Genomic DNA, 11,914 nt, shown 5'->3' on the forward strand with positions numbered 1-11,914 from the left:
AAGCGTAAAACTATTAGATTTTTTCTATATTAAAATATTATATATGTTCTAATAAATGATTTTAATTGGAAAATAAAGAAGTTTGTATGTAAATTAGCAACTCTATTTTATAAATAGTTCAGCTTCTTATTTTTTTTAATGTTTATTTAAAGTTACAGGATATTTTAATCTAGTCCTGTTTTAAATACCGGAATAATTAAACCATATATTCAAATGGAATACGAAAAAAAATGTATAACCACATATGCAACCAATATTTGTTTATATGTTAATATATTTGTGTGTATAATTATAAATATTTATTTATGTATGTTTGGTTACATTCGCTTTACTTTTGTGTGATCTATTACTTGAGAAATAGTGAAATAAACAAAAAAATATTTCCAGGAATGTCCATACTAAAGAGAGTCTTAAAAAATAACATGACGGAAAAACGTGGTACAAATTGTTAACATTATTTTGTTTGATTATTTGTGAATTTATAAATATACAAAAAATAATTGTATATATATACGTTATATATATATACGTTAAATGAGGGATCGTTAAAATATATAGAGATATACTGGCACTGTATGTCAAGGATATGATTTTTTATATTCAGGACTTTCTAGGAGCGCAAGGAAATTTCGTAAACAGCGATAAATTAATATAAAAACTGAAAAAAAAACAATGACTTTACTTCACCTTCAGGAAAAAGTTTTAGACTTTTTTTAACAGGTTAAAATTATTTAATCATAAATAACAATTTTCCTAATTTTTTATCCTTAAAGCTTAAAAGGAGGAGAGAGAGTACAAAATTATGGATTTACTCACTAAAATATAAAAGCCTCCAAAAAATGCCTGTTTCTCAGATATCTCATAATAATGAATTTTTTAAATTATGTAACCATGTCCATGTTAATATAAACACAATTTACTATAAAAATTCATCTATATATTACGAATATATGTTAATATGTTTGTGTATTATATTACTTACGTTGTTAAAATTATAATTTGGATCACCCTGTATCCGGGCCTGTAGAAGACGTGCGAACTATGGCGAGATTACTTTGTTTTCACAGCGCATATGAAATTGTACAGTCGTCGTTCATACCGAGTTTTTGTTTATATGTAAGGCAGTCAGTTTTTCAAATAAAATAATATTATGTAAATTATACATGTTTTCTTTTAAACCCACAATCTAAACCCTATGTTTCCTCGATATTTACCACGTGCGATCTAAAAATCGAGTCCAGTTAATTAACAATAAAAAGTTTTTATATATATGTTCTGAAAAACCGCAAAAAATTTCATAATTATTTTTAAAATAATCGAAGTTTTTTAATTAATAATAAAGATATTTAGATAGTTAGAAATTTCGTTATTTAATCATTCTTTTAAGTAAAAGTGTTTAAATTGATAATAATAATGAAAAATGAAAAGGAATTCCAGGAAACATGATGAAAACTTCTCCTAAACCTGACTTCTTTATTATATGAACATTGAAACGTGCATTACAAAAAGAATTTACTGTTCCAGTGAAAACTAATTTCTTAACAATAAATAAAAGTCATGTGGGACTCGTATTAACATACCACTTGTACTGAAAAGATGTTATTCACAGCCCCGAATTTAAGCATAGCTATTGATGAATATTCGAGAGCAATTTTCTTACAACGCGATCACTAGATAGAGCCTTACTTTGTGAACACTGCTTTACTTTGACACCTAGTAATGAGTCAACAATCGCGTCATTGTCACATTAAGAGGTCAGACGAATCACACTACCTTCCGTCAGACCTTTCAGTATCGCTGGCCAAGCTCAAGGAGGACCCCTCGTGCTACTGCGAACCGGGCGTGGACCAGACCGTGGCCCATGTGGCCTACTGTCCCGCACATGCACGGATGCGCAGTGCTCTTGAAATGAAGTTAAAGCTAAAAGTGAATGTAGAGAACATCGCCTTAATGATGGGCGACGACAATCTTCGCCTATCCTTCCTGTCCTTTGCTCGCAGGGTGGCAGGCAATACAATTGATAAGAATAAAACCGAGTAGGAACAGAAACAAGAAATGAAATAAAAAAGCATGTAAACGATTTTAGCAAAATAAATAGAAATGTATGACAAATTATGTATAGAATTGTTATGTATTAATAATGATAAATATAAAATGTGAGAACAAAATAAATAAATAAAAAAATGTACATAGCCACCTTAGAGTAAGAAGATGATGTGAAGAAAGGCGAGGAAAGAAAGAAGATATAAAAGAGCAAAACGAAAGAAATTGTGAAGGACGAAAGTAAAGAATGGAAGAAATTGTGACGTGTGAAAGAGAGTGATAAATAAAGAAAATAAGTTAGGTGTACGAGTGGCCAATAGCGGGGGCCATAAAAAAAAGTATCACTGGCAGGTAACTTAGATGCTGTATGGGGAGGTGAGGTAAAGAAACATGACTACTTAAAAAACAAACCTCTATTGTAGTCCGTACTTTATTTCATAACTATCACTTCTCAGCAGCATTGAAAGATTCAATAAAGCGAGTCACTCACAACAGAGTTCACAAGTACACTTATTTGATGTTTCGCCGTCAGCCCCGACAGGCTCGATCGTGGAATACGTTCTTTGTGTTAGCTAACAAATGTGAAATTGTAAATACAAGATAAGTCGCAAGATGCAAACAACACATGATCGGTCATCGTGGCGATCTCTTGCAGACTTTTTGGGCGTCTATTTGGGCGCTGGTGTTATAATAAATAATGTGATAAAATTAAATAAAATTAAAAAATTAAACAGTCATTACCTGTGTACGTTAAAATAACATTACAATGACATAATTTAAAAGAAGCTAGAATCAAATTCAGCTTCTCTCTGATCAATATCCACAAATTAAAATAAGATTCTGAGATTTATACTGACGGCAGTCTGAGAAGAGCATTCGACAAACCAGAAAGCCTTTTTTGTGATTACTTTAAGAAATAACACATTAAAGATATTTATTCAGATATACAGGATACGTGTAAAGATATAATTAGCTACTTGAGACTTCCACACTCCTGTGTTCAGTTTAGTGTGGGAATCTCCTGTCTGGAGGAAGATAAGGAAACATTTCGAATTGACACCGACGGCAGCCACATAGGGGGTAGGCTGGTGTCGAGGTTCTGCGGATAATGTTCATTTATATGGTAAGTAGCTCAAGTTAAGCAGCTTCTGCACTGTATATCAGGCAGAGCTGCTGGCATTAGCGGAAGGAACGGGATACGCGGTCACGCCGGATTCTTAGCTACTTGCGTTCCACCTTAACAACACCCTCCACCCCTTACTGTTATGAGTGGATGAAAATATTATAATAGCAATAGTAAAGAGAAGAAAGTCAGGTTATATTGAGAAAAAGTGCACGACAGAGGAGAACGAAGGGTGGCCCGGCTAGTCAAGGACGCGACCCTGAAGAGTAAAAAAAGACCTGAATGCGAAAGTTGCCTTATATCTTTTGTCAAGTTTAGACTGGATTCCCTTGGATAATGGACTTAAAGGTATACGGAAGGCATGACGGCTTCGGTAATACGAAAGTTTTACCCAGAAACCGTCAAGTTAAGCTGGATACGGTTCTTGTCCAAATATTTAATGGAATCAGGCGTTACTTCGCGGAAGTAAATGCGCATGCGGCAAACAATGCCCTGACTCTGTGTTTGGCACTAATACGGTGTAATATAGCTCCTGAAGATGCCCTGTGGAGGGGTGAAACACGTGTTGAGTGATTTGGTGGTGGCGGTTGTGTGATTCGCGTTGTTTGCCGCATACGCATTTATCAGCGGGCTGGCGGGCGGTGCATTTCATTGCACGACTACCACTGCATGTGCGGAAGTGGCTAAATATTGGTCCTTTTCTTACTTGTCCAAATATTTATGAAGCATGGGGGGGATCAGACCATGGTGCACCTGATCCCCGGTGGTTCCGTATTTGGCGCGGTAAGAGCAGAATACCAGTCTCGGTCAACACAGAGAATATAGAAGAATATCGTCACACTGGTGAGTAAATCGCCAGATTTTTCTGGAGTTGTACTAAAATGTAAAAGAAAAAAAAATCTATTATTAATAAATAAATAAAAAGAACAAGAATAATGAAAACAATAAACAAGAATGATAAAATAGCTTTGATATTAGAAATGTAAGTTAAGTGCGATAAAGATGGTAAGAACATAAACAAGAATTAAGAATAAATTGATTGTTAAGCAAATGATAAAAATATTAAAAGTAAAAATTGTAGAATTCTGGTAGGAAGGCGAAAGAAGTGAGGCGATGTATAGAAGGAAAGTATGGATGGGTATGAAACACATTGTGAAGAAAATTAGAGAAAAGAATAAAAGATTTTAAGAAGCACGAAAAATGAGTGTGGAAATTAATTGAAAAATATAATTTAAATAAAGGCCCTGTCCGTCTAAGATAGGGATTGAACAAGATGCCCCTAAAACGTGGCCTTAATTGGGTGAATATATATTTTGGAGCCACCTAATTCCAATCGCCTTATATAAAGTAACCACTCTAAAGTATCCTACATTAAACTATTTTTCTATTAGTATATTACAAGCTATTAACTTTAGTACATCTATAGCCGTAACCAATAAGTAATGATATATATGTACACACACACACACAACACACATATATACATGAATAATGTATTAAATCGAATTTTCAAAACGCTCTTTTTCCCTATATTAGCACTGCGTTATTTTGGAAACCTTTTATTTTTATATAGTGGTAACATACATTAAAGGATAGTAAATGAGTTAAACTTTTATCCTTTTAAGGGTTTTACACCTTTAGTACATCACCCTGTAGATATATAAACATTTAAGAATCACCTTCGTTCGTCTGCCCAATCAAATGTCGTCAATCATTTTCTATAATCATTGTTATTACGAACCAAGACGATTTGTTAAAGTTCACTCGGACAAATCGATTATTGGCAAATTTACTTTTAAAATGTCAAGTCTCTTTTATTTGATTTATTGTTTCAGATGCCGAGAACATTTTTGTAGGGAAAAAAACATTTTCTTTTATTTATACAGAAAGTTTTCTTTGATATCGAATGTGAAATAATTTTTGGAGTTTATTTAATTAGCTGATCTTTCTTCAAAATTATATTAAAGATATATTATCTTTAATATAATTTTGAGAGTGTATTTAGTTCAACTTTTCTTTGAAAGTATCTTGAAATCTTGTTTAACTAATTAGCGTATATGTTTTGATAATATGGTGTTTCATTATTATTTCAGCTGAAAGTCCAATGTTGAAAATAAGCCTCCCAGATTTCTATTAAGTACTATCGAAAGTGGTCTATTTCTACAGTCATCGATGACCTAAAAAGTCTTTTCACCTTGTTAATGAACGTTCTACTGTGCGCTTGGAAATAAATATTTCAATATATAGATATTTATTTATTTAGATACGCTAACACACATAAGTAAAGGGTCAATAATATATACTCTCAGCACCACAAGCAAGGGGGGCACCAAAGTTGAAAATAATTTTTTTTTGAATGATGAATAATGAAATATTAAAAGAAAAATAAAAAACATAATTTAAAGTAAATAACCTAAAAAGAATATCGAATTTTACTATTTTTGTGCTAAAAAAGTTGTTAAATAATATGAACATTAATTTGAACATTAATTTTTAAGGAAAAAAACAAAATTGAGCTTCGGATTTTTTACTATTTTATGGGCAAAAAATAAAAAATTGTACCAAAATGTAAAAAATATATAAATAAAGAATTTAGTCTCTTTAGGGGTGGGGGGGGGGCACCAAGCCCCAATCTGCCCCAGGCCCCAAATACCATAGCTACGCCACTGTATAGGCTACTTGGGTATGGAAGTAATTTACCCCCCGAGAAATTTGACGAGGAAAATAGCCAAGTTTAATCGATGAAGGTTTATTCACAAATGTGCAAAGAGTATTTACAATTTATACGATCATAACACAACAGCAGCGCCCTCATTAAATTGGCGTTCAAATTCAAATCGGCGTTCGAATTTGAAACGCGCAAGAATGATTTAAAATAAATGTATTTTGTCCATAGTGAACAGCAACACGAAGCATGAACCTGTAACTATGAACCCATGACAAGCGAGTAGTATTAGGCGAGCTTTCATAATGTACGAATCTTCAAAAATAAAAAATTCCTAATTTGAATATAATATATTTCCTTTCTCTTATAACTGGCCAGTTGGTTTTAATATTAGTTGCTAATAATGGTTTTGTTATTCGTTCCTTTATAGGTGACACAACATTTAAAAATAAAAAAAAATCAATTACAGAGAGAAATGTGATTTTAGGTAAGACGAAACATTTAGCTTACAACTTTAAATACCAAAGTTCGATTGTGAAAATGTTTCCTCCTGCACGCAATATTCTTTTAGGAAAATATTTAAAAATACTCAATTAAAAATTTGTTGTGGACACAGTGAATTATAAAGATGGTTTCTAAAGACTATAAAAGCCGCTAAAATAACCCATGGAAGGAAACCGTTCAGGTCAGGTTCAGGTATTCCGTTATGAGTACTGCATATTCGTGAGATAGGTGAGTGTAACCAAACATGTATAATAGGACCAAAGTAAGATGGCTTTCATGGGTTATCAACGCAAATTGTTTGCAGCCTGCAGCCTAATAAACTTTTCAAAGTTTCTAAGAGATTTGGTCATTTAATATTTTATGCATAAACTAGAAGAACATGTACTGAACCACGAGGAGGACATATGAAAGATTTACATAAGTAAGAAAAAGACCGACATTTAGCCACTTCCGTACATGCAGTGGTAATCCTGCAATAAAGTCAGGGCATCTTCAAGAGTTATGTTACACTGATTAGTGCCAAACACAGAGTCCACTAATAGGTGTAACATAACTCCTGAAGATGCCCCGTGGAAGGGTGAAACACGTGTTGAGTGATTTAACGGTGGCACTTGTGTAATTCGCATTGTTTGCCGCATACGCATTTATCAGCGGCGGTGCACTTTATTGCACGACTACCAATGCATGTACGGAAGTGGCTAAATATATATTCGTGCCTAAAAACTATAAATGCTACATATAAATATTATGAAAATATATAAATGAAAGAATAGACAAAAAATAAATAAGAAATACATGTATTTGCATATTAATTTGTTAGAAAAAAAGTATTATCTGTTAAAAGAACCTTGATGTCTTCAAGTTTAAAAAAGTGTACCTTTTGACAAATATATTTTAAACGACTTGATAAAATTAAATTAATCTTCCCAATAATATCTTTATTTATTTTTATTTAATATTCTTTCTTGTACACGCTATAATACATTTAAATAGTTTCATAGTAATAAACATTAGAGTACAATGGGCGGTCTTATCTCGCAAGGCAATCTGTTACAGACAACCATAGTATGCAAACAGTAGAGGTATACATATACCTAAACATACTAATATATATATATATGTGTGTATGTGGGCTCAATTTGAGGCACAACACATTCTTAACAACGGAAAATGCTTTATTTTCTTCTTACAAATAACATGACATCCGTCGTTCAACACATCGCGCATACAAATCACCTGAAGTACATCGTTTTTAGATGGTCGAGGCGATACCACTCTCATAAAAATAAATCTATCTAATCTATTACAAAATAATTAACTATAAATTTTAATATTCTCACATATATACATACATAGACATACATATGTTTACAACATGTATACTAATAAAAAGTAAGCTGTAATACATATTATAAATATAATGCAATTATAAATAAAAACATCGAAAAGAAGTAGAAAGAAAATAAATTAATTAACAGATAAATAGTAAATATTACCACTTTATTTAAAACTACAGAGGTTCGTATTCGTCTTAAACGTAAAATAAAATGTTAGTGAATAGTATTTAATATATTTAAAAGTCTTAATGAAAGAAAAGGTTGCAAACCCTGGAATGAAAGTTATATAGATAGGTAAAAAGCAAGTGAAGTTTAATTCAAACGGCGTTTTGATCGTTGAAGCACATAATGATGCTCCATTTTTTATTGCAAGCTAGTGTAATTCTCACCGCGTCCGCAGAGAGTTGGCCGCTAACGACCGCCGAAACTTCAAATGAATCAGCAAAAACGGCGGAATGCGTTTTGAAACTGTCCGCAAAATATTTTGTCGAGAAGAAAGCACTGAGTGGAAGTATCGTGATCATAAATATAAGTTCGTACATTTCAACCACACAGAGTCTGCTGTTACGGACTATACACACAGGAGTGAAATATTCCGTGATGGTAAAAAACTCAATATACCCTCACGCAAACGCTTCACATTTCCGAGAGAAAGCAAAAAATTACATGTTGATTTTAGAACACGAAACGGAACTTACCAGGAACATATTGCAGCTTCACGGTTTGCCTTCGTGGAATCCACTTGCAAAAACCGTAGTCTATTATCAACTGCGCAGAGGAGAACAAGGAGAGAATGTAGCTATGAAATTTATTAACGAATTGCGCAAATTTGAATTACTCAAAAGCATCATTTTAATTCTAGATGCAGTAAGGGATGAAGTAATTTCATATACGTGGACTCCTTACACAGATACGAATTGCGGAGATAAATGTGATTCTGTTTATATTCTTGATAAATGTAAGGATAATGTATTTGAAGAAGTTGAGAAACAGAGAGAGATGTTTCCAAATGATCTAAAAGGTTGTCCTTTGATGGTTCAAGCAGTCGTAGCTGAACCTTATGTAATGCCACCTGAGAGGAGAATATCTGAATATGGAAATGCATATGAATTCGATAGAGGCGGTGAAGTAAATTTGGTTAAAATCATAGCGGATTTTACAAATATGACTCTTTATATTTTCATGTCGGATATGGAAGAAGATTGGGGAAGTATTGAAAGAAATGGTACTGCAACTGGAGGCTATAGTTTACTTAGAAACAATACAATTGATATGATGATAGGAAATATAGAAGTAACAAGAACTTTGAGGAAATGGTTCGATCCAACTGTGAGTTACACCCAGGATGAAATGACCTGGTGTGTACCAAAAGCAGCGATGGCTGCGACTTGGGACAATTTGATTATAATATTCCAATGGCCAACATGGATTGCTACATTCGTGTGCCTTATTATAATGGGGTTCATATTTCATTTATTATACACCATTGAAAATAGAAGATCTGTGACTCCAGTTAGATCATTCCTGATGACTTTTAACATTTTTTTGGGTTGGACAACATCGTTCAAGGCAAAAAGTGCAACGTTCAGAATTCTAATCATCAGTTGGGTGTATTTTAGTTTCAACATGGGGATATCTTACGAATCGTTGCTTCGCAGCTTCTTAATGCATCCGCGATACGAGAAACAGATAAGCAGTCAGTTAGATCTCATACGATCCGGTATATCGTTTGGGGGCAGAGAGATTTATCGATCCTATTTCGAGAATAGCACGTATTATTTGTATCTTAAATATAACTCTACGACTTACTCTGATGGAATTCGGCGCGCGATGTTTGAAAGAAATTTCGCTGTTGTCTCATCTAGAAGACAAGCGGAATATCAAAATCAGAGACAAGGAAGAGGTATAAACTACATTTATTGTTTTCCAGAAAGTGATAATTTGTACAAATATGGTGTCGTACTATTGGCGCGTAAATGGTTTCCTTTATTAGAGAGGTTTAATAAAATAATAAGGAGTCTTACTGAAAATGGTCTCATAAATAAATGGAATGAAGAATTATTCTTGCACCGCATGCGAGTGGAGAGTGTGGGAACTATAGTGCCTTTAAATATTCAGCATTTATTTGGAGCTTTCGCTTTTATCGCTGTTATGTATGCAGCAAGTTGTTTAGTGTTTGTTAGCGAATTATTGGTAAATTATATTCTTAGGCGACGGGCTTTGCAAATATAACATCTTAAAAATATTTAGTCTAAAAATAAGTCCAAAAGCGTATCATGTTATATACGGTAATGACCCTGTATAAAGTTTTTGCACATAAACCAATGGGTTATTAGTTTTAAAAAGGTAAACGTAAAACTAGTCAGTTATAGACAAATGTATGTTTCACTCTATCAAAAAATAAATAACATAAAAATAATATAGTAGAAACAATGAAAACCAACAGAGCCTTTATTATTACTAGGAACTATGTTCTACAGATATTAGCGTTCGTGCCTTTGTTTTAACATTAACAATTAATACTTGTGTTTAAGTAAAGAAGTAAGTCTCTAAATCTATTTTAACGACACCCTAATAATGTCCAGTTTTTATATTTACGTTTCGTATGAACACTTCCTCATACCTACTCCGACCGACCAGGGCATAACCACGACAATTTCACAAGACACGACTAAGAAAACGAAGAAGAGTATGTAAGAAAAGGACCAATATTTAGCCACTTCCGCATATATGCGTAACACAGCACTCTGTGTTTGGCACTAATCGGTGTAACATAACTCCTGAAGATGCACCGTGGAGGGGTGAAACACGTGTTGAGTGGTTTAACGGTGACAGTTGTGTGATTCGCATTGTTTGCCGCATGCGCATTTATCAGCAGGCTGGCGGGTGGTGCACTTTGTTGCACGACTACCACTGTATGTGTGAAAGTGGCTAAATATTGGTCCTTTTCTTACTTAGGATTGACTTCCGCAAGGTAATGCCTGATTCAAGTAAATATTGAAGAAGAATATAGTAAGAAGTGTTTTAAATAATATGATTACTACATAATAAAATAAAACAACGATTTCTATGTATCTCTGCAGACTTTTTACTGTTAAGTTTAGCATTCCAATAGAAAAAAATAAGTTAATGTAATATATTTTATAGTGAACACTTTATACAAGGGTGATTGAAATTGGGAGTAAAATATTTAAAGTTTTTGCTGACAGATGAGCTATGCATTCACTTCAATAACGCTTTCACACATGTTAAATGCAATCACCATGTATAATGTAACAAACAAGCTCACAACACAAATGTAACCTAAGTTTTAAATTAGGAATAATTAAAATTTATATATTACCAGGTGCACTTATTCCTACGTTGCTTTGTATTGAATCTAATAAAAAATCTAAGCGAAAACAAAGTTTTGATACCCGATAAAAAATCAAGAACCTTCCCGGGGATATACCTAATAATATAACAACAACAAAAACAATTTTCACGACGATAGGAGGTTAAAGTAACCAGATCAAAGAAGCGCAAAATCGGCAATCGTGACGCTGTTTGGGGAAGAACAGCGCTTAGCAGTGGGCGTGTATCTGCTAAAAGAAAAACTTTAAATAATCTTAATTTTAAGTTTATGTAAGTAAACCAAAGAATAAGTTAATAAACGAATAATGTACACAAGTTAGTTTGTAATGTAAGCAGTTCAATCATACGTACTAACTACAACCTTCTACCTCGGATTTATTAGAATACGACTAAGGTATTTCCTGCCTGTCAAAGATGAGAGTAAAAGAGCGTCAGGTTCGCAGACGTTGTGAGCGGAGGCTTTTATATGAGCTAAAAAGGCGGCAATGCGATGTGATCCCGTGTTGCATCTGTACATCGAAAATGCTGGGAAAGGTACAGCTTACTTATGAGATATGTCTTGGTGCTTGCAAGTTTCGTAAAATATCCGACGACTCCTTCAAACAGAGATCGACTTCCGAGAGGATTTATTTGGTGAGAAACCCATATAAACTAAGGGTATCATGTGTCCATCCAAATGATTTCCCCCCCAGAAACCAAAATAAAAGATTCTCTAAATCTTTTCGTAAATAAAATTTTTAATTAAGAAAACTAATATAGTAATTAAAAATCACATAAAATTTATTAATTGTTTGCCATAAATGTGTCAGAGTGACGAACGTATCCTCGAAGAGGGCGGGTGCAATGACCTCGCCGTGGCCACGTGACGGCTGGAGGTGAAACCGTCGT

At 33.5% G+C, this 11,914-nt stretch overlaps 1 protein-coding gene across 1 annotated transcript; it reads left to right on the plus strand.

Annotated features, from left to right (window-relative positions):
* Window positions 1-1,719: 1,719 nt before the first annotated feature.
* On the plus strand, window positions 1,720-9,904 carry LOC137920068 (uncharacterized). Its single transcript, XM_068763300.1, has 3 exons — window positions 1,720-2,008; window positions 8,535-8,808; window positions 9,496-9,904. Exons 1-3 carry the CDS (start codon window positions 1,720-1,722, stop codon window positions 9,902-9,904), a joined length of 972 nt encoding a protein of 323 aa, XP_068619401.1.
* The last annotated feature ends 2,010 nt before the right edge of the window (window positions 9,905-11,914 follow it).

Source organism: Battus philenor, unplaced genomic scaffold (assembly GCF_028537555.1).
Source record: "Battus philenor isolate CCGP_79_NKW_IND1 unplaced genomic scaffold, ilBatPhil1.0.hap1 SCAF_17, whole genome shotgun sequence".
In the NCBI taxonomy this organism is placed as follows: domain Eukaryota; kingdom Metazoa; phylum Arthropoda; class Insecta; order Lepidoptera; family Papilionidae; genus Battus; species Battus philenor.

Bases quoted from the DNA above. Each gene is read 5' to 3' on its own strand.
- LOC137920068 (XM_068763300.1), top strand. From the start codon at position 1,720: ATGAGTCAACAATCGCGTCATTGTCACATTAAGAGGTCAGACGAATCA. The intron at 2,009-8,534 runs GCAATACAATTG...TTTTAATTCTAG, and splicing joins CTTTGCTCGCAGGGTGGCAG to ATGCAGTAAGGGATGAAGTA. The intron at 8,809-9,495 runs GGTTAAAATCAT...TGATGGAATTCG, and splicing joins AGAGGCGGTGAAGTAAATTT to GCGCGCGATGTTTGAAAGAA.